At 42.4% G+C, this 23178-nt stretch overlaps 1 protein-coding gene across 1 annotated transcript in view; it reads right to left on the bottom strand.

The window, feature by feature from the left end:
- Positions 1 to 23178, bottom strand: part of LOC126230762 (caspase-like) — a 92174-nt gene that overhangs the window by 4997 nt on the left and 63999 nt on the right. The window contains exon 4 of the mRNA XM_049942410.1: positions 20702 to 20819. Within this exon, the coding sequence (XP_049798367.1) occupies positions 20702 to 20819 (118 nt within the window). The remainder of the gene's footprint in view (positions 1 to 20701; positions 20820 to 23178) is intronic.

Genomic DNA, 23178 nt, shown 5'->3' with positions numbered 1-23178 from the left:
CTGTTCGTCATCCTGTGATATTTCATGTGCATGAAGCAAGCTCTTCCAATAGCGAAGCACGAGTGGAATCTGTAGCTTCACATGCAATGAAGAGTTGATACTGGATCACTCAATGCGACCAAAAGACAGCATCATATAATCCTATATGAATATCACAAGCGGCACAGTTTGGTTCATAGCGCCGACGAAACTCTGGAGACGTACAGCGAATGTCGACAGTTCAGCACGGATGGTGCGACGCTGTCAAATGCAGATTGAACTGACTATAAGCGTGCTATTTATATTGGCTTCCACAATCTGGAAGCCAAAATGCATCGAACCGCAACTGTCACGTGAGCGCGTCTGCTAACGTCCAGAGGGTTTTGGACATGGCACAATGGAACCTGTTTTAGTGATGGCTGACAGCTGCCTCGGTGACCGGAATTTGGCCACCTGAAATGCTGAGGGGCTTATTGGTTACTCCATGTCTGGTTACTTCGAGTGCCACACTGTATACAAAATCCGATTTCGACTCATGTACATTGACGGGGATACGGGCAGCAAGTACTTAAACGACGAGGTTTTAGAGCGAGCGGTACTACCTCTCCTAACTATACAACTTGCTGTTCTTCAGCAGGGCAACACCCTGTTGAATTCCTCTCGGGTTATCAGCCGAGTGGTGGCGTCATCTTGGCGCAACGTTTCAACGAGTTTCGTGCCCAGCATCTTCTGGCGAAGTGTCGGGATGATGCTGACGCTGACACTAACAGATTGGCCCTTACCTTGGCCCGAGGTGTGGGAGTTTAAGCTTAACAGCTGTTCCTCCTTACAAGGGAACCTCCCCATCGCACCCTCCTCAGATTTAGTTGTAAGTTGGCACAGTGGATAGGCCTTGAAAAATTGAACACAGATCAATAGAGAAAACAGGAAGAAGTTGTTTGGAACTATGAAAAAAATAAGCAAAATATACAAACTGAGTAGTCCATGCGCAACATAGGCAACATCAAACATAATGTATACTCAGGAGCGCCGTGTTTCCGTGGTTAGCGTGAGCAGCTGTGGAACGCGAGATCCTTGGTTGAAGTCTTCCCTAGGGTGAAAAGTTTTCTTTATCTTTGCAAAGTTATGATCTGTCCGTTCGTTCATTGACGTCTCTGTTCACTGTAATAAGTTTAGTGTATGTGTTTTGCGACCGCACCGCAAAACCGTGCGATTAGTACACGAAAGGACGTGCCTCTCCAATGGGAACCGAAAACATTTGATCGCAAGGTCATACGTCAACCGATTCCTCCACAGGAAAACACGTCTGATATATTCTATACGACACTGGTGACGGCATGTGCGTCACATGACAGGAATATGTTGTCGACCCACCTAACTTGTACACTTGGCGAATGGGTAAAAAGATTCTTCTACCTCTCTCGATTTAGGTTTTCTTGTGGATGTGATAATCACTCCCAAAAATGTAATGAAAACATAAGAGTTTGTCGCATAAACTGCAACAAATGAATGCAACAGTTTCACAGTCGCACAGTTTTCCCTGTGCTCTGTCAAAACATATGTTTTTAACGTTTTCAAATTTTTCTGTGTGTAGACCGTCAAATCCCGCATATGTACAAGCAAATCTGAACATGTCCTGGAATTTTGGAGAGCGAAGTTGATTATGAATGAGTGCCTGAACTTTGATAATATTGTCTGAAAATAAAAAATTAAACTTTTCACTGCAGGGAAGACTTGTACCAAGGACCTCTCGTTCCGCAGCTGCTCACGCTAACCACGGAAACACGGCGCTCCTGAGTATACATTATGTTTGATGTTGCCTATGTTGCGCATGGACTACTCAGTTTGTGTATTTTGCTTATTTTTTTCATAGTTCCACACAACTTCTACCTGTTTTCTCGATTGATCTGTGTTCAGTTTTTCAAGGTGTATCCACTGTGCCAACTTATAACTAAATCTGAGGGGGGTGCGTTGGGGAGGTTCCCTTGTTAGTTCCTTGCGGGTTGAGTTGGTGATGCCTCGCGATGTGGTTTGTCCTCGCTTGTACTGGTGGTCGTTCCTATTTGCCAGCATGCAGGCATGCTAGCGGTGGGAGTTGGCCTTTTGACTCTTCTTTCCGTAGCGCATGTTGTAGTTTAGCGCGGTCTCCAGCTCCGCTGACAGCTTCCGCTCTCCATCGCGGACCTCCTTCCGTAACCGGGCGACTGCGTCCTCCAGGATGAAGTCCCAGTCGCACGGCGTGAAGACAGGGTTCTGTTCATGGTGTGCAGGTGCTTTTTGCTGACGAATTCGAGCATGATTGCTCGATACCCGACACGTAGTTCGTACGGCCTGTGCGGAACTGTTGGCTTCCTTTTACCTTCGACTAGCGCGAAGAGGTAGGGGTGCTTGTGGGCGTTGTAGCACCCTTCCCGCAACATGACAACAATCTTCTTCGTACATCTACATCTATACTCCGCAAGCCACCCAACGGTGTGTGGCGGAGGGCACTTTACATGACACTGTCATTACCTCCCTTTCCGGTTCCAGTCGCGTACGGTTCGCGGGAAGAACGACTGCCGGAAAGCCTCCGTGCGCGCCCGAATCTCTCTAATTTTACATTCGTGATCTTCTCGGGAGGTATAAGTAGGGGGAAGCAATATATTCGATACCTCATCCAGAAACGCACCCTCTCGAAACCTGGACACCAAGCTACACCGCGATGCAGAGCGCCTCTCTTGCAGAGTCTGCCACTTGAGTTTGCTAAATATCTCCGTAACGCTATCACGCTTACCAAATAAACCTGTGACGAAACGCGTCGCTCTTCTTTGGATCTTCCCTATCTCCTTTGTCGAACGAGTGTTTTGTAAGCCACCTCCTTTGTTCATGGACTACATTTTCTAAGGACTCTCCCAATGAATCTAAACCTGGCACGCGTCTTACCAACAATTAATATGATCATTCCACTTCAAATCGCTTCGCACACATACTCCCAGATATTTTACAGAAGTAACTGCTACCAGTGTTTGTTCCGCTATCATATAATCATACAATAAAGGATCCTTCTTTCTATGTATTCGCAATACATTACATTTGTCTATGTTAAGGGTCAGTTGCCACTCCCTGCACCAAGTGCCTATCCGCTGCAGATCTTCCTCCATTTCGCTGCAATTTTCTAATGCTGCAACTTCTCTGTGTACTACAGGATCATCCGCGAAAAGCCGCATGGAACTTCCGACTGTATCTACTAGGTCATTTGTAAATATTGTTGAAAGCAATGGCCCCATAAGATTCCCCTGTGGCACGCCAGAGGTTACTTTAACGTCTGTAGACGTCTCTCCATTGAGAACAACATGCTGTGTTCTGTTTGCTAAAAACTCTTCGATCCAGCCACACAGCTGGTCTGATATTCCGTAGGTTCTTACTTTGTTTATCAGGCGACAGTGCGGAACTGTATCGAACGCCTTCCGGAACTCAAGGAAAATGGCATTTACCTGGGAGCTTGTATCTAATATTTTCTGGAACTCATGAACAAATAAAGCGAGTTGGGTCTCACACGATCGATATTTCCGGAATCCATGTTGATTCCTAAAGAGTAGATTCTGGGTTTCCAGAAACGACATGATACGCGAGCAAAAAACATGTTCTAGAATTCTACAACAGATCGATGTCAGAGATATAGGTCTATAGTTTTGCGTGTCTGCTCGATGACCCTTCTTGAAAACTGGAACTACCTGTGCTGTTTACCAATCATTTGGAACCTTCCGTTCCCCTAGAGTCTTGCGGTACACGGGTGTTAGAAGGGGGGAAAGTTCTTTCGCGTACTTGGTGTAGAATCGAATTGGTATCCCGTCAGGTCCAGTGGACTTTCCTCTGTTGAGTGATTTCAGCTGCTTTTCTATTCCTTGGACACTTATTTCGATGTCAGCCATTTTTTCGTTTGTGCGAGGATTTAGAGAAGGAACTGCAGTACCTGCGGCATGTTGGTACTGTCTGGAAACGGTATGGTGTCGGAATGGACCACTTCTTGTTTCCCCTGTGGCTTGCCGGTCTCTTCTTCTTGTTTCCCCTGCAGCTTGATCTCCCCAGCAGGAGGTGGGGAAGGAGCAGACGGCAGTATGTGCATGGGTGTCTCCCCGGTTTCCTGTATTGCTACAGGTTCCGGAGGGACGTCCGTTTGCGTCGCCACAGCCACCCCTGCGTGTCGTCCCACCGTAGAGGCGGGGCGGTTGTCTTCTTCTGCACGAACCTAAGTTCTTCCCGCAGCTGTTGCAGCTGCCGGTGAACACCGACGAGCTCCTTATGCATGGCTGCTCTCTCTGCCTCCATTGCGGCTTTGAGAGCAGCCACTGCGGCGATGGGCGAAACTTCAGCCTCGCCGTCTTCTCGGTGGCGCGGTCCGTTTCCCCCTATGGAGTGGGATGACGGGGCCGCAACCTCTCCTCCGTGTACCGCTTCCTCCCTTGTGGCGGTGGATGTCTGCTGCTTCGAGTACGCGCAGCTGCGAGAGTTTGCAGCGTGCGCGCCACCGCAGTTCACGCACGTGGGCGCGATGTGTCGCGGTTTGTCACAGTCTCGTGTGTCATGCGCCTTGGCACACTTCAAACACGCGACTGCGCCGCTGCACGTCCTGGCGACGTGCCCGACCTTCTGGCAGCGGTAACACTGCCTCTCGTGCAGCGGCCTGCTACGCTTCTTCTTGCTGCCCCGGCCATCTCCCACCAGCGTGACCAGGAGTTAGGCCACAGCAGCCAGCTTGCCTCCCTTTCCGCGTCCGGACATGGCGTACACGAGCGACGGTAACGAAGTGAGCCGCAGCGAGTCGAGCAGCGGAGTGCGTGCCTGCGTCGTGAAGTGTCGGGATCGTCTCTCTCACCTTTTAACTTTCCCCTCCTTGGGGAAGTGTATAGAGAAGTTTCTAGCCTGTTGGCCTTTACTCTACAATGTGTGTTGTGAGTGCGTGATTGTCTTCGACTGTTTTGGCTGCCTGTGTGTTATGTTGGTGTTCTGGTGGTGTCTAGTACTTCCCTGAGGTTGGTGAGATGTTGGATATTTTAAGGATTAAGGATTGGTGTTAGGATTTGGAGATTTTTGGGATTTTTCTCTTCGACTTAGTCGTCGAAGATCGTCATGGGGCGTTTGTGCTTGTCGCAGGACATGTCATACCGACCTAAGGACTAAACGTCTAACAGGCCCTCATACGGCCGGTAATGGAGTATACGTTGTAAGAGGTCCATGATTTAGGAATTTGTTGCTAGCGCACTCGAGCAGATGTAATTTCGATGGATTGCTCACACGCTGCCTGCGATATGTAAGCTATAAGAGAATCTCAGGCCAAAGAGCAGTGTTAACTGCAGTAGGAACTGTGTGTTAGTAGGAGTAAGTAGTAGCTAGCAGTCTGGTGTGTGAAGTTGGCTGGGCCGGTCGTGGTGGAGCGATGGCGGAGCCTGAGCGTTGTAGTATAAGGTAAAAGCAGCGTCGCGCATATGTAGTATTGTTATATCAAGTCCCATGTAAACGTTTTAAAAAAAATCTGTTAATAATAATCTTTCTCATAAAAAGTAACTTTTGACAATCATTCGTCTCAGTTTAAAGAATTCATTAATTTCTCCAATCCATGGTCATCCCGATTATTGTAAAGAAAAATCAGTTGTTTCTTTTTATACATGACAGATCTATCGGCCGGTATTGCACTGGGCTGTGCCAGAAAAGTTTAGTTTCATATAGGAGCAGATATATATGCGTTATCCGGCGACTAGACTGAGGTAAGAATTTTCCATTTATTCAGTATGATCTTTCAGGGCCATGACGCAGCACTGCTGACGTCCAAAATTTACCAGGTTATATTGACAGTCAATTATTGAAAGGTTATAAGTGAGTCACATTTTTTATTATTGAGAGATTAGTCACATTTTACTATTAATAGGTTACGGAATTTTCCTGTTGGTAGGTTATACTGAATGTGAACGACGTAATTATATTTTTTACTGTTAGAGAGGTTTAGGAATTTTTCTGTTGGGAGGTTACACTAAATGTGAATATTATTTATATTATTTTTTATTGTGGGGAGGTTACACTTGTCGACAACCGGCCAGGATCGTATTTTTGTGAATTTCTGAGAAGTAGTCAGTTATATATCTGCTCTTATTTACTTAATGTTAAATGGGGTTTGCATCAGGCGCAACGCATTTACTAACTTGTCACTCTTTCTTTCACAGATCGTCGGCAATTTATTGCTCTTTGTTGTAATTGTATTTGTTCCGTTTTTGCTTTGTCTTTGATTTTGTGCTTAACTTTGAGTTGTGAAAATGCCGCGAAAAACTGCTAACAGTACATCGCGATGCGTAATGAGTGAAAAAGCCGACTTGAATAATTTGACTGATAATACTAGTGACACTCAGTGTCTTGATGATAATCCTCCATTTACAGACAATCAGTGCGTACCGACCACCAGTAATGATTCTAATCTAAATGATGAGCAAACAAATTCAATTGTGTCCACTGTAAATTTAACGACAATTGATGACGCGGCACTTTCCGTTACATTGAACGCTGTCCAGTTTGAAACGCCTGATTTGCAAAATTTACGTAGCGAACAGATAATTGTTTCTAACGAAGGTGAACAATGTACTCAAAGTACGTCAGATTTATTTGATTCCAATGTAGTGACCAACAGTGCACATCCAATTAGCAAACCTTTTCGTGAATCAGACAATGACCAAATGGTTACACAAAACGTGACACTTGCAGATACACCATCACACATCACAGAAAATAGAGTCTCTAATTTTGGCATGGATCAAGTTATGGCATTATTGCTACAACTTAATGAAAATCTCAAACAACAACTTAATGAAAATCTCAAACAACAAATTAATGAAAATTTCAAACAGTTGAATGAAAAACACGACAACCTTAATGAATCGAACAAACAACTTAATGAAAGTTTCAAACAGTCGAATGAAAACCACGACAGGTCGATCAAACAAATTAATGAGAACTTTAAACAGACTAATGAACAGATTTCAGCCGTTGCCGTGCAATGTCATGATACTAAAGAACAATTACGTGAGGAAATTAAGGCTTGTGCTAAGAATAGTAGTGAAGAAATTAGGTCCGTTGCACAGTAATTACATAATACGCATGCAGACACAACAAATTTACTTAGAGATGAAATTAGTGCAGTTGCTAAACGATGTTCAGAAAACGCAACACAGTTACGCGACGAGTTAAAATTAATGTCAGCAGAACTTTCACGCACACTAGATACTAAAGTAGATAAGAAATTTGATGAACAAAACAGCCAAACGGACGAACGTTTTAATCACCACCTACAAAACAGTGAAACGCGTTACCATAAATTCATACAGGAACAGAATAAAGTAAAGAAACAAGTCATGGAAACAATTACTGCACAGAGACAGGAAGATAAGCGTAAATTGTTTACGAAAGCAAAATAATACGTAGACAACAACATTGCTTCCGTATCAGACGAAATTAATAGTATCAAACAGTTGAACACTGAATTGCATCATGAAATCTCCGCTCTTAAAACAAAAACAGACACACACACAGTAGACTTTCAGACAATTACCAGCAGACTTGAACAATTGGAATTAATACATGATCCCGATGCCATTAAAGCAGACGTTAAGAAATTGAACAAAACCACCCGTAAAATCCAAAAACAAGTTAATGTTTGTGACACTAAAAATGACGATCAGGTAAAAGCACTGACTGAAAAAATCGATGAGTTGGCCAGTCGTATTGATGTTATCGAAAATAACAATGACACCAAATCAGACGATACGTCACCAATTTCGTTCAAACACCCGAATTCCAAAACTTATAACAGACAATCAGTGAGATAGGTTCGTCCAATAATACATTACGTAGAAAATTGTCATCTTTACAGCAAGAAATGACTGAAATGAAAAATGTTACAGCCTTTAACATGTCACAGCATACTCCGCTTTCCGAACATTTCTCACACTCTCACAGCCAGTATAAGTTTGGTAATTTACAGAGAGTACGTGACTTAGATTCCGAACAGCCACAGACAAACAGATTATCATACAATCCTGAGCCTGCTCAGACATAAAGAGACGATAATTTTGATTACAAGCACTTTCTATCCGTTAGGAAATTCAAGGTATTTAAAAATGACAGATCACAGATTCACCCTTTGGACTGGATACAACAATTTAGCTTTGCTTTTCCACCAACTTGGCCCGTAACACACAAACTTGAATTTATTTGCAGTTTTTTGGAAGGCGAACCGGCAACTCGTATGAGACCGATCGCGAGACAATGCTACTCAGTAGAAGAATTTCAGAATGCTTTTCTGTCAGCGTATTGGTCGAAGACGACACAGCGCGGAATCAAGGATCAATTAATTAGCTTACCGAATTATGAGAACTCAAATTTTCCCACTGTCACGCATTTTTTTTGAACACATGGTCCAACAAAACCAATACTTAAGTGAGCCATACAGTGAATCAGCACTTATCCAATTGTGTATTTCTAAATTACTACGATCGTTAAGAGTATCTCTTTTAACAGGACAGCAGAAAGAAAATATTTCGGCATTTAGAGATCTGTTACAGCTTTTGGAAGTTCAGCAATCAGACTATTCTTTCATAAACAAAAATTTTTCACATCATAACCAAGGCCGACAAGCATACGGCAATTACGATCAGCCACGCTATTCTAATAGCAAAGGTGATAGACGCTCCAGGAATGACAACCACCAAAACTTTAATAACAGACAAAATTTTAATTATCAGTATCCTCTTAGTTATCAGCAACAGCAAAGACAGTTTGGCAACAATAGAGGCCTTTCCCCACAACATCAACAAAACCAGTCGGTTAGCATACCTAACCAACAATGTAGTCTGCAAGGTCAACCAACTCTTAATATTTCGCCGCCTACACATATAGCGTCGGCTCCGCCAAATAGTAACGCACAGCAACAAGGAAATCACTACGTACAGAAAACACATCATTTCAATTCCTATCGCAACGCGCCGTATAGCAATGACTATCATGACAGACGTAAAAGTAATGAGCACAGATTTCAGCGTACATTTAATAACAGAAGGTCTTTCCGGCAGCAGAATCATCCGCAATAACAAATTATCATGAACGAACCAGACAGTCGATATCATCCCGAACCTAATACGCCAGGAAAAAATAACAGAACAGTAAAAATAGGTGAAATACCACAGCATCCTCCCGCAAATAACAGCACGTCAGATAGAATTTGACTAGATACAGTACAGGTTGCATCTTCCAGCAACGTAAGCAATACTTCAGATACACAGAATCTTGTTCACGAAAATGTTATTACTTTTGATGACATCCCAGACACTCTTTTGCATGAAAAACCAGTTATTCAAAAACCCATTTCCCACCCTGTCATTGAAGTAAAGATTGGATCATACAAATTTTCAGCAGTAATCGATTCTGGATCACCTATTTCAGTTATAAATGAAGACACTTTCAACGAATGTAACAAAGAGAATACTTATCCTACGTTACCATTAGGCAAAACTAAAGTAAAAGGAGCAGTATCTGGTAAAGGAGTAGATGTAAAATTATAGACACACTTATCATTTTGTACTGCAGGTCATACGTTCCACTCAAATTTTTGGATTGTTCCCTTATTGACAACAGACGTTATATTAGGTACGAATTTTTTGGTACAACACGATGCAATTATTGACTTTCAATATTCCTATTTAATGTTGAAGGATGAAAATGTACAACTGGCATTAGAATTTCAGCACGCTTTATCTGCAGATGAACAGGTAATTAATCGAACAGAGGACATTTCTATATCACGTAACATAGACTGTCATTCCACATTGTTCACAGATACGTACGTACTCAATTATAATACACCACACGAAGCTGAATATGACGTTATGCAGATGATTTGTTATAAAGTAAAACAAAGCAGTGCAAATACAGACGACGAACGTACTCAGCTACGCAATATTCTTTTACAGCAAGCTCCAGTTTCTGACAACATCCCTGGTACTATGTCCGGTTTTATATATCAATTTCAAGTTAAACAGCATGACACATTTAAAGTTAAACATTATCCTATTCCCTATATCCGTACACAAAATATTGTAGCAGACGCACTATCACGTTTTCTCAGCATCAATCTGCAAGACATCGCAACCAACTTCTGCCAAGCAAATTTTAGCGTCATGTACATTCAACAAGTTGCATTTGAAAATTTAGTTTCGTCATCATTACGAGACATAGCACAGGAGCAGAGCAAAGACAACGTATCGAAAGAAATTAAACACCTTTGGCAAGACAAGAATAATGTTACCATTAGAAACCATTATACTGTACGCAATAATATTCTGTTTCGCCGCTCTCACCCTGGCAGCAACAACTGGTTATTATGTATTCCTGACGAGCTTGTTAACAAATTAATTTGGTATACTCATTTAAGTTACGCACATTATGGAGCCAGAAAATGTTTTCTTATACTGAGACAGAACTGTTATTTTGCTAACATGGAGAAACGTATTCGACGAGTTTTAGCGTCATGTAAAATCTGCCAGAAAGCTAAATCAGACACGACTTCACATATTCCTCCGTTACATCCCACTGTACCCGTTAAATTGAGACACATGGCCGCTGTAGGCATTTTTGGACCGATTCCCAGAACTAATAGAGGTTTTTGCTACATCTTTGTCTTTGTTGAACTCACTTCGAAATTTGTTAGCTTCACTTCGCTACGCAAAGCTACTGCTAAATCTATTTCGAATGCATTTATAAAACATTTTTTATTTCATGTAGGACATGTATTAAAAGTAATTTCCGACAATGGACCACAATTTCGATCTGCGATATGGACACGTATGTTACGAGCTCGAAACATTTCTCTGATCTACACTCCTGGAAATTGAAATAAGAACACCGTGAATTCATTGTCCCAGGAAGGGGAAACTTTATTGACACAGTCCTGGGGTCAGATACATCACATGATCACACTGACAGAACCACAGGCACATAGACACAGGCAACAGAGCATTCACATTTTCGGCACTAGTACAGTGTATATCCACCTTTCGCAGCAATGCAGGCTGCTATTCTCCCATGGAGACGATCGTAGAGATGCTGGATGTAGTCCTGTGGAACGGCTTGCCATGCCATTTCCACCTGGCGCCTCAGTTGGACCAGCGTTCGTGCTGGACGTGCAGACCGCGTGAGACGACGCTTCATCCAGTCCCAAACCTGCTCAATGGGGGACAGATCCGGAGATCTTGCTGGCCAGGGTAGTTGACTTACACCTTCTAGAGCACGTTGGGTGGCACGGGATACATGCGGACGTGCATTGTCCTGTTGGAACAGCGCCGGTCTAGGAATGGTAGAACGATGGGTTCGATGACGGTTTGGATGTACCGTGCACTATTCAGTGTCCCCTCGACGATCACCAGTGGTGTACGGCCAGTGTAGGAGATCGCTCCCCACACCATGATGCCGGGTGTTGGCCCTGTGTGCCTCGGTCGTATGCAGTCCTGATTGTGGCGCTCACCTGCACGGCGCCAAACACGCATACGACCATCATTGGCACCAAGGCAGAAGCGACTCTCATCGCTGAAGACGACACGTCTCCATTCGTCCCTCCATTCACGCCTGTCGCGACACCACTGGAGGCGGGCTGCACGATGTTGGGGCGTGAGCGGAAGACGGCCTAACGGTGTGCGGGACCGTAGCCCAGCTCATGGAGACGGTTGCGAAAGGTCCTCGCCGATACCCCAGGAGCAACAGTGTCCCTAATTTGCTGGGAAGTGGCGGTGCGGTCCCCTACGGCACTGCGTAGGATCCTACGGTCTTGGCGTGCATCCGTGCGTCGCTGCGGTCCGGTCCCAGGTCGACGGGCACGTGCACCTTCCGCCGACCACTGGCGACAACATCGATGTACTGTGGAGACCTCACGCCCCACGTGTTGAGCAATTCGGCGGTACGTCCACCCGGCCTCCCGCATGCCCACTATACGCCCTCGCTCAAAGTCCGTCAACTGCACATACGGTTCACGTCCACGCTGTCGCGGCATGCTACCAGTGTTAAAGACTGCGATGGAGCTCCGTATGCCACGGCAAACTGGCTGACACTGACGGCGGCGGTGCACAAATGCTGCGCAGCTAGCGCCATTCGACGGCCAACACCGCGGTTCCTGGTGTGTCCGCTGTGCCGTGCGTGTGATCATTGCTTGTACAGCCCTCTCGCAGTGTCCGGAGCAAGTATGGTGGGTCTGACACACCGGTGTCAATGTGTTCTTTTTTCCATTTCCAGGAGTGTATATATCCAGGTATCACGCTTCTTCGAACCCTTCTGAACGACTCATGAAAGAAATTGGTAAACTATGTAGAATACACTGCCATAAAAAACATATTGATTGGGATACACACATGCTCTCATTCCAGGATGTAATTAACTCCATACCAAATGAATCTACTATGCTATCTCCGACTGTTATATTGAAAAATGTTGAACCCCCTAACAAAATTAAAGAATCAGTATCTTTTCCTACATCTCGTCGACTACGCCACCATGAAATAATTGACATTGCGCTCAACAACATCAAACGTGCCGCAGAGCGCCGGAGAAGACAGCAAAAACAGGTTTGTACACGCCGTGACTTTCACATAGGACAGAAGATATTAGTACGCACACACTATTTATCCAACAGAGGAAAGAGTAGATGCAGTAAATTTGAGCTTCTATACGCAAGTCCATATAGAATTCGCAGCATTTCTCACCCCAATGTAGTACATGTCGAAACTTTGAGAACCAGAAAAAGCAAAGGCAATCACCATGTCTCCAATATCAAACCCTTTATTGAATGAACATACTTTATGATTTATCACACTGTAATGCCATTTGCTGATATTTATATGGCCACTTATGCAATTATATTTAAGTGATTACTAACTGATAATGATCGTATTTTTCCTTGGCAAATGCCCGGCAAGTTAAGGTTAGCAGGTTGCTTTTCTTGTCGTTACACATCAGACCGTGCACATTATCCATTTTTTTTTCCTGTATGATTGTTTTCCTATCGGAAGTAGAATTTTTGTCTGTATGCACTATGAAATGTTTAAGATGTAACAACACCAGTTGACTTTGACATTTTTCCTTATGATATCTCAACATCTTGACTATTCAACATTTTTTGCTGCTACATTATGATACTGTGTGTACATTTTTTGCACTTGAAAACTGTCTATGTTTTTGACATAGTACGTTTTCTGTCATGCTATGCTGTATGCTTAGTTATATCACTAGAAACAAGTTTTCATTTAACGGGTATATGATTTAAATGCAAGATATTAATCCTTATTCATCATTTTCAGAAAGCAATACCGTGTAAAAGAAATAAATTATACAACCACAGTGGTTTACTATGAAATGGAAGTTTCACCATCGGAATGAACGAAAGAAAATGCAATAACTTGTCATGAAGAGTAAATGGATCAGAATTAACAAGCATTAACAAGAATATACTATGCACACTGTATAATAGCAGTCTTAACTAATTATTTTCCTTTCAGAATGCGAGGCGATTACTGCAGGCTGTCAGACGGAACTACACATGTTAATTTTAGTGATGAAATATGCTAGAAGTAAGAAACTCTATAATATATGAAATAATGAATGATAATGAATAGTTGTATGAGGAGAATGTTAATATGAATATGAATAACAAAGTGTCTGTTTTTTGCAGATGATAATAAATGATGATGAATAGTTGTATGAATAATATGGTAATATGAATAATGAAGTTTTTCTTTGTAGATGATGATAATGATGAAGTTATTATAATATGAATAATGAAGTTTTTCCTTGCAGATGAGAATGATGATGAATTTTATATATTTACTATTAGTTAAGAGATGCTATGTAGTTATTTAAGTATTTGTTGCAGTTCCTTTTGACAGTATGTCTTACGTCGCATAGTATAATGATTGAATGTTTTGGGAAAGACAGTTAGAGTACATACATATTAAGTACACGTTTCATTACCTGTTAATTCGAAGTTTACTACTTTTCAGCGTAATGTACATTTTTTCTTTCAGGGCAATAATCCATTTTGTATTTTTTCCAGGAGAAGCTTTTCATGATATTAATATGCTATAAACAGTTAGTTATTAAACCTGTTCTAGTACTTGCATTTTTTTACCCAATTGCGTCTATCATTTATGAATGTGATCACATATACTGTACGTGTTTGATAATCTTGCTACAGCTGACTCATGACGAATGACGTTATTAGTCCTTATTTCCAGAAATAAGTCAAAAGCAAATATTTTTATGCCCCAGCAATTAATTATCGATCCCAACGCAATGCATTGCTAGCAAAAAAAAAAACAAAATTGTTACCAGTCCCAACTATTACCGGTATACAACTAAATAATGCTACCAGTTTAAGATATATTTCTAGTCCTAAATATAATGCAAATTTCTCTGATGTATTGAATCCATTATATCTATGTATTATTGGACTACAGACCTTGGGTAATAGTTACAGTGTGTTACATTTTAAATATGTCCTATGTCACTTGAATGATGAGTTCTGAGTAATACTGAATGATGTTTTGTAATAATGCATAAATGTTATGCCAATGATTACTGTAATGAGATGACTTATTCATAAGTGCTATGCCAATAATTACTGCAATGATATGACTTCTTAATAATATTTTGTTTTACTCCGTAAATGAATGCCAATAACTACTGCAATGAGATGAGTTATGAATAGTGGTTAGTAATACTCAATACTTACTACATGTTCAGTAACTAGCCAATGAATGCCAATGATTATTGTAATGAGATGACTTATGAATAATGTTCTGTAATACTCCATATATATACTACTTAAATGCTGTGTAAATAGCCAATGAATGCCAATAATTATTCAGATCGGTTAATACACTAGTGTAATTCTGAATGATGACTAACATAAGACTTAATGTGTCCTTCACCTTCTGACCTAATTACCAGCAATTACTGCAATATCCGTTTGTCCTGTCCATCCTCATGATCATGGAGCACTATATTTGGTTTTTGCACTAATTCTACGTTGCTGTAAGAGTATGGATTCTACAAGAATGTGGTGTTGACATATCAAGCTGTCCACTACCTTGAACGATGGAGATGTTATTATGGTCCTACTGTTTGGTGTACCTAATGTACTACCAAAATGATAACATTGAATATTAATACAACATTTCAGTGTCTTGGCTACACTGATAAATACTCCAGGGAAGAGAAATTCAGATTGTCTCACTTGGTGTTGTGCTTCTGTAGAAAGATATGGACTTTCAGTGCAACTACGTGCAACCTACTGTGCTATAACCATGATGCAATCCTTCCCATTCCTTTCCTAGTTCTTGTAAAATGGTAAAGACTTATACAGTGCGTTTAAATTCTTGTAAAATGATAAAGACATATACAGTGCGTGTGCACTTTATGATATTTGTTAATATAATTTGTACTCATTGCGTATACATTTTGTCTTTTCTTAATATGTTCTGCACTTATCAATAATGTATATACTTCTGTGACTGTAGAATTAGTAACTAAATAGATTATAAAGAAATTGTTGCTCATGGCAAGTCCAATTGACTCACCATCACTGCCAAATTTTTGCCCCCCCCCCCCCCCCCCCCAGTGGAGGGTTATGTAAGAGATCCATGATTAAGGAATTTGTTGCCAGCGCACTCGAGCAGATGTAATTTCGATGGATTGCTCACGCGCTGCCTGCGATATGTAAGCTATAAGAGAATCTCAGGCCAAAGAGCAGTGTTGACTGCAGTAGGAACTGTGTGTTAGTAGGAGTATGTAGTAGCTATCAGTCTGGTGTGTGAAGTAGGCTGGGCCGGTCGTGTGGAGCGATGGCGGAGCCTGAGCGTTGTAGTATAAGGTAAAAGCAGCGTCGCGCATACGTAGTATTGTTATATCAAGTCCCATGTAAATGTTTTAAAAAAATCTGTTAATAATAATCTTTCTCCTAAAAAGTAACTTTTAACAATCATTCGTCTCAGTTTAAAGAATTCACTAATTTCTCCAATCCATATTGTAAAGAAAAATCAGTTGTTTCTTTTTATACATGACAAATCTATCGGGCGGTATTGCACTGGGCTGTGCCAGAAAAGTTTAGTTTCATACAGGAGCAGTTATACACTCCTGGAAATGGAAAAAAGAACACATTGACACCGGTGTGTCAGACCCACCATACTTGCTCCGGACACTGCGAGAGGGCTGTACAAGCAATGATCACACGCACGGCACAGCGGACACACCAGGAACCGCGGTGTTGGCCGTCGAATGGCGCTAGCTGCGCAGCATTTGTGCACCGCCGCCGTCAGTGTCAGCCAGTTTGCCGTGGCATACGGAGCTCCATCGCAGTCTTTAACACTGGTAGCATGCCGCGACAGCGTGGACGTGAACCGTATGTGCAGTTGACGGACTTTGAGCGAGGGCGTATAGTGGGCATGCGGGAGGCCGGGTGGACGTACCGCCGAATTGCTCAACACGTGGGGCGTGAGGTCTCCACGGTACATCGATGTTGTCGCCAGTGGTCGGCGGAAGGTGCACGTGCCCGTCGACCTGGGACCGGACCGCAGCGACCCACGGATGCACGCCAAGACCGTAGGATCCTACGCAGTGCCGTAGGGGACCGCACCGCCACTTCCCAGCAAATTAGGGACACTGTTGCTCCTGGGGTATCGGCGAGGACCATTCGCAACCGTCTCCATGAAGCTGGGCTACGGTCCCGCACACCGTTAGGCCGTCTTCCGCTCACGCCCCAACATCGTGCAGCCCGCCTCCAGTGTTGTCGCGACAGGCGTGAATGGAGGGACGAATGGAGACGTGTCGTCTTCAGCGATGAGAGTCGCTTCTGCCTTGGTACCAATGATGGTCGTATGCGTGTTTGGCGCCGTGCAGGTGAGCGCCACAATCAGGACTGCATACGACCGAGGCACACAGGGCCAACACCCGGCATCATGGTGTGGGGAGCGATCTCCTACACTGGCCGTACACCACTGGTGATCGTCGAGGGGACACTGAATAGTGCACGGTACATCCAAACCGTCATCGAACCCATCGTTCTACCATTCCTAGACCGGCGCTGTTCCAACAGGACAATGCACGTCCGCATGTATCCCGTGCCACCCAACGTGCTCTAGAAGGTGTAAGTCAACTACCCTGGCCAGCAAGATCTCCGGATCTGTCCCCCATTGAGCATGTTTGGGACTGGATGAAGCGTCGTCTCACGCGGTCTGCACGTCCAGCACGAACGCTGGTCCAACTGAGGCGCCAGGTGGAAATGCCATGGCAAGCCGTTCCACAGGACTACATCCAGCATCTCTACGATCGTCTCCATGGGATAATAGCAGCCTGCATTGCTGCGAAAGGTGGATATACACTGTACTAGTGCCGACATTGTGCATGCTCTGTTGCCTGTGTCTATGTGCCTGTGGCTCTGTCAGTGTGATCATGTGATGTATCTGACCCCAGGAATGTGTCAATAAAGTTCCCCCTTCCTGGGACAATGAATTCACGGTGTTCTTATTTCAATTTCCAGGAGTGTATATGCGCTATCCGGCGACTAGACCGAGGTAAGAATTTTCAATTTATTCAGTATGATCTTTCAGGGCCATGACGCAGCACTGCTGACGTCCAAAATTTACCAGGTTAAACTGACAGTCAATTATTGAAATGTTATAAGTGAGTCACATTTTTTATTATTGAGAGATTAGTCACATTTTATTATTGATAGGTTACGCAATTTTTCTGTTGGTAGGTTATACTGAATGTGAACGAAATAATTATATTTTTTACTGTTGAGAGGTTTAGGAATTTTTGTGTTGGGAGGTTACACTAAATGTGAATATTATTTATATTATTTTTTATTGTGGGGAGGTTACAACGTGCCCTCTCTGGGGATACGCGGCAAAGCAGCACCTGGACAAACTCCAGACAATGCAGAACCGCGCACTCAGGAGGGCACTGCATTTACCCATGGGATTCCCCACTGACGATCTGCACGCCGCTGCTGAAATTCCACTGGCAAGGGCTTTCTATGAGAGCTCTTCCAGATCTGGAAATAACCTTATCCAATCCTTAGGTCGGTATGTCATGTCCTTCGACAAGCACAAACGCCCCATGAGGATCTTCAACGACTAAGTCGAAAACAAAATCCCAAAAATCCCCAAATCCTAACACCAATCCTTAATCCTTAAAACACCCAACATCTCGCCAACCTCAGGCAAGTACTAGACGCCACCAGAACACCAACACAACACACAGGCAGCCAAAACAGCCAAAGACAATCACACACTCACAACACACATTGTAGAGTAAAGGCCAACAGCTACAAACTCCTCTACACACTTCCCCAAGGAGGGGAAAGTTGAAAGGTTAGAGAGAGCATCGCGACACTTCGCCAGAAGATGATGGGTACGGAACTCATTGAAACTTTGCGACAAGACGACGTCACCACTCGCCTGATAAGCCGAGAAGAATTCATCAGTGGAATACGCCGAGAAAGACTGAAATCGCGTAGGGCAACACCCTTTCGCACTTGGCAATGAATGTGCAACCTTCCTTTGAAAAAAAATGGATACCATTGAGTCCCTGCCTTTCAGATTGGCTTAGGATTGCAGCCAGAAAATGTGTTTGTGATATGACTGGTCGGCAACTCAATTCAACTCCGTCAGCTGATACTGGTGCCTCGCGCAGTAACCGTGATGTTTAAGGCACCATGTCACCGATTGAGCGGCCCCTCCCCCAGAGGTTCCAGTCCTCTCTCGGGCATGGGTGTGTGTGTGTGTGTGTGTGTGTGTGTGTGTGTGTGTGTGTTGTTCTTAGCATCAGTTATTTTAAGGGGGGACGTTAATTAGAAACACACACTATTTAAAAAATGCACCAAATACACAGTTTTGGAGATATGGCAATGAAATTTTGTACCGCACTTTACATAAAAGTAACACATTTACATATAAATCTTTTGATTATATATATTCAACTTTTTTTAATGAAATTTGAAGTTTTATTTTCAAAAAATAATGTATGTTCCTTTTTCTCAGAAAGTATTCAAAAGATTTCTATAAAAATTTCTCTGTTTCATCTCATTATATTGTAAGCTTGTCTCATGAGGTTTTTGGAATAGGTCAAATAGGAGAATTTTCATAATTTTTTTAATTATTATTCCTCAAGTACAATTTTAAATTCATGCAAAATTCTAAGCCCTTTGCCCCATATCTCAGCTTGCAATCAGTATTTGAAAATTTTCTCTTGAGACAACGTTTATTAGGTTTACAGAAATATGTGTACAAAATTTCAGAATTCTGGCAGTGAGAGGATCTGAGGAAAAGGTACATAAACTTTAAGAGACAAACTTTTGAGGAAACGCAATTTAAAGTTCAACCTAACTTTTTTCCTTATGTCACTTCTTCAGAAGGCACCACATTTGTACTCTGGGTCGTCTTTCCCTTCAAGGCTTCTCTTCTGCTTTCTTGCTGTCTGTCTTGTTTCCTTTACCGGGTATTCAACTGACTTTTCAGCTGCAGAGACACGCTGTAAATCTATTTTTCTCAGGATGTATTGGGTAAAATTTCGTATCTTGAAGCCCATTCTTTCTAATCCCTTCATCCTTCCGACGTTCCCATCATTAAATACACTAACTGCATTATAAGTTGCAATTCTGACAACTGTAGCACATGCAAATGTGTTTTTAGGGCATCGTTTCCATATGAGTGAATTAAGAGACTCATTTGGATTTTGGGTTTTGCCATGAACACACTTTTTGAGAAGTGCAGGATCGGCCAGAAACCTGTAAGTGGGCTTCACAAGATCTAGGATACAATTTGGAAGCCTCTCCTTGTGAATGTAGGGGTTGTTATCACTCTGAGCTTGGCGTGGCAGGGAGGCCGCGTCACACTTTTAATTAATTTTCAGGCACTTCGGATGCGATTTAAAGCTTGAAACTTTGGGAACTTATTGCCCATCCGTTGTACTAGCAAATAAAAAATAAATCGAAAATTGACATTTTTGGTCATTCATCAACGTCCTTCCTTAAATTAGTTTAAGTAGTATGCAACTCCAGGGACCGTTGACGTCAGCAGTTTGTTCCCTTCTGAATTCACACACATTTTTTTTTTCTTTTTTACTACTGGTTTTTTATGGACTCTAATGAATACCGAATCTCAGGAGATAACCAGGAACATATCTGGATCGTCTTTAATATCACGACGTTTAGAGACCCTGATTCTCGTAACTGATGCCTTCATACGAGCTCTTATATCCAAACATAATGTACACCCTTGATTTCTCGAGAATATTGTCACCTGATCATAGAATTAAGCCTGTGAAGCACATCGTAGTTGAACCATGAAAGTTTGGTGCCTCTCTGTGTTGTGTTCACATGCGCAAAGTATAAGATATAGTTCCGCAATTACAATCATTTATGTATTCTCATGTATCTAGTTTGGGGTACACAAGTTTATTTCAGTATATTTACCCTCCTTGGTGTAATGACTCCTCACATATCTTTCCGCCATCCGCTTAGAAAGCATCAGAGAACACCATAGTCGGTGTGAGAGTGTTCCATTACCAGACTGGTACACGACTTTAATCTGTCATGTGGCTAAGAACCAGCGAACACTCTAGTTAGCAGGGAGCTTTTCAGTCCAATTCATGACATACATACCTTCGAATGCAGAATACGAGACTAGGATGTCGGCGTAGGAATCACGCCCCTCGTCCGAGGTGTCGCTGACGATGTTGCTGATATTCACATCGAGATTGAGGCCGCGTCCTCTACTTGCCTGCAACCAAACAATGATTCCCCAGGAAAGACTCACAGCATAAACAGATAATATTATAACCCTTTCAGAGACATCGAAGGTGTTGGAAGATCATTTGAATGGAATGGATAGTGTCTTGGAAAGAGGTTACAAGATGAACATCAACAAAAGCAAATCACAAGTAATTGAATACTGTCCAGTCACATTGTGGGGTGGCGAGTACGTTACTTCACTGGTTTAAAGTTTTGATGGCGTCTTTAATCACGTGAGCCTGGCAACTAATTTGGTGGTCAGCCAGAAAGCGAAGGGAAACATACTGACCTTAGTTTCCAGTCTGCACGGCCACATTCCGGTCCAGCCCACTGAAAGATAAGTGTCTGTTTCCCATTTCTTTGCGGGATCAGGACTATGACTTCAGTAAAAGTTTAAAGTTCCAATCAAGATTTAATTTAATTAAAGTTTCTCACAAACAACACTTAAAATTGAGTTATGTTCCATTGAAAAAAAGTCTTTCTAATCTAACAGCACCTTTAGCAGTTCAGAGGCGACCTCTACGGTAACTTCCTACCAGATTGTTTTTCGCCCTCACTAACATCACTCAATTGAAAGTTAGCAATAAATGTTCAAAAATTCATGCTCGCCATAAAAGTGGAAATAAATTCATCACTTCCCACGCGGAATTGAATTTCACACGGACGGCACACTAACAGTTATTTTACCGAATTCTAAACGATCCAGGACGGTGTACAGTCCTCGCGAGTTCACTATCCGTTTTCACTGACAAATATGCGCTTGTCACCGCTTGGCTCTGACGTCATCCGAGGAAGAGCGCGACCAGACGAACTGGTGTGGACCTCACAGTGTCTGAGAGCGAAGTGAACCTTCCTACTGCTTCAGTGGCTGTATTTATAAGGTGCCGGTGCGGACTGCCGAGAAAACATCTGTTGTCTCCGTCTATTTGCATACGGCGGCAGTCTACAAACGACCGCTATCTAGGACATAATCTTTAATAATATAGTTACCCATTACTTCAGAAACTTCTTAATTTTTGCTGGTATGCAGATAAGCAGTTTGAAAGCACGTAGAAAGTTTCAGCTCGCTAGAATTAAAACTTTGCTTAATAGAATTTAGTGGAACTAACAGTAGATTGTTACCCCTGAACCATACCTTTGCTAAGGCTTATATCAGTTGCTATTTATGTTACAAGTCTTAAACTTGGTGTAGCTCTATTATTTAATATATTTGATCATCTGGTTTAACCAAAATCCTCTATCATTAAAATTTCAAGTACTTAATCTACAACACTTAGGTACGTTTTAGTTACAAAATTAGTTTTTATTTAATTACTCAAAAACTATAAGAGGTAGATTAACGTGGACTCTCTGTTATTATTTTTGGGGTGTACTGAAGCATAAAACAAATTTTCAAGTTTCTAAGTCCATTATTTAGCGCCTCTGATTTTTCCTAAAAACGTGAATTCTGGCGTTAATTTTTGTTTTATGGTTTTGGAAACCAGCATCACTTATTTATAACTTCTAACTGCACCTTTTGACTAAATTCTGGCTTCCTAGCGTCATTATTTAGCGCCTCTGATTTTTCTCTTAAAACGGTATTTTTCCGTAAACTATTAAGTTTAGAACATCAAGACTTGGTATTTGGAACATTATTGTACTAAACTATAATTTAACAAAGTTTTAAACATAAATTTTGATTTTTAATTTCATACTAAATTGTTGTGCGCTACATGCAGACTCGTTAAGGTGACGTGGCGCTACTAGCAGTGAACTGGGGTAAGTCGCGGCGCACTCGCTCGCCTCTGTATCTCACACATGATACAGCGCTTGGTTTGCTCCAACATTAGGTGGTAATAAGCGATCAAGATGGTGGACTTCCTATGGGTAGGTCGGCTAACTAATAAGCAGATACTGAACTGCACTGGGAAGAAAAGAAATGTGGCACAACTTCTCTAAAGGAATTGAAAAGTTAACGGAGCATATTCTTTGAGATAAAGGAGCAGTTAATTTCGAATGGAGGGAACTGTAGGAGAAAATTGAAGGGGAGAAACCATGGCCTGACAACAGTAAAGTTGCATAGATGGATGTAGTTTGCAGTAGCTATTCAGAGATGAAGAATTTTTTCGGGATAGGCTTTCGACTCGAGATCAAAACATCAAGACAGGAGAATTCCTTTTACCCAATACCTGACCTCGAGAAATCTGTCGTTGCAGCTGTACTGGTATGCTCCAATACAGAATCGAGCTTCATTTATTACTTCAAGTGATCAATGATGGAACAAATGTCGGAGAATTTATGTTTAAAGCACAGCATTGTATCGTAGTGAAACGTGGACTGTGGGGATACCCGCACAGGAGAGAATCGAA

Source organism: Schistocerca nitens, chromosome 1 (assembly GCF_023898315.1).
Source record: "Schistocerca nitens isolate TAMUIC-IGC-003100 chromosome 1, iqSchNite1.1, whole genome shotgun sequence".
Taxonomy (NCBI): Eukaryota; Metazoa; Arthropoda; class Insecta; order Orthoptera; family Acrididae; genus Schistocerca; species Schistocerca nitens.
Note: the sequence above shows the minus strand (reverse complement) of the source record. Positions and strands in the feature narration are given on the sequence as shown.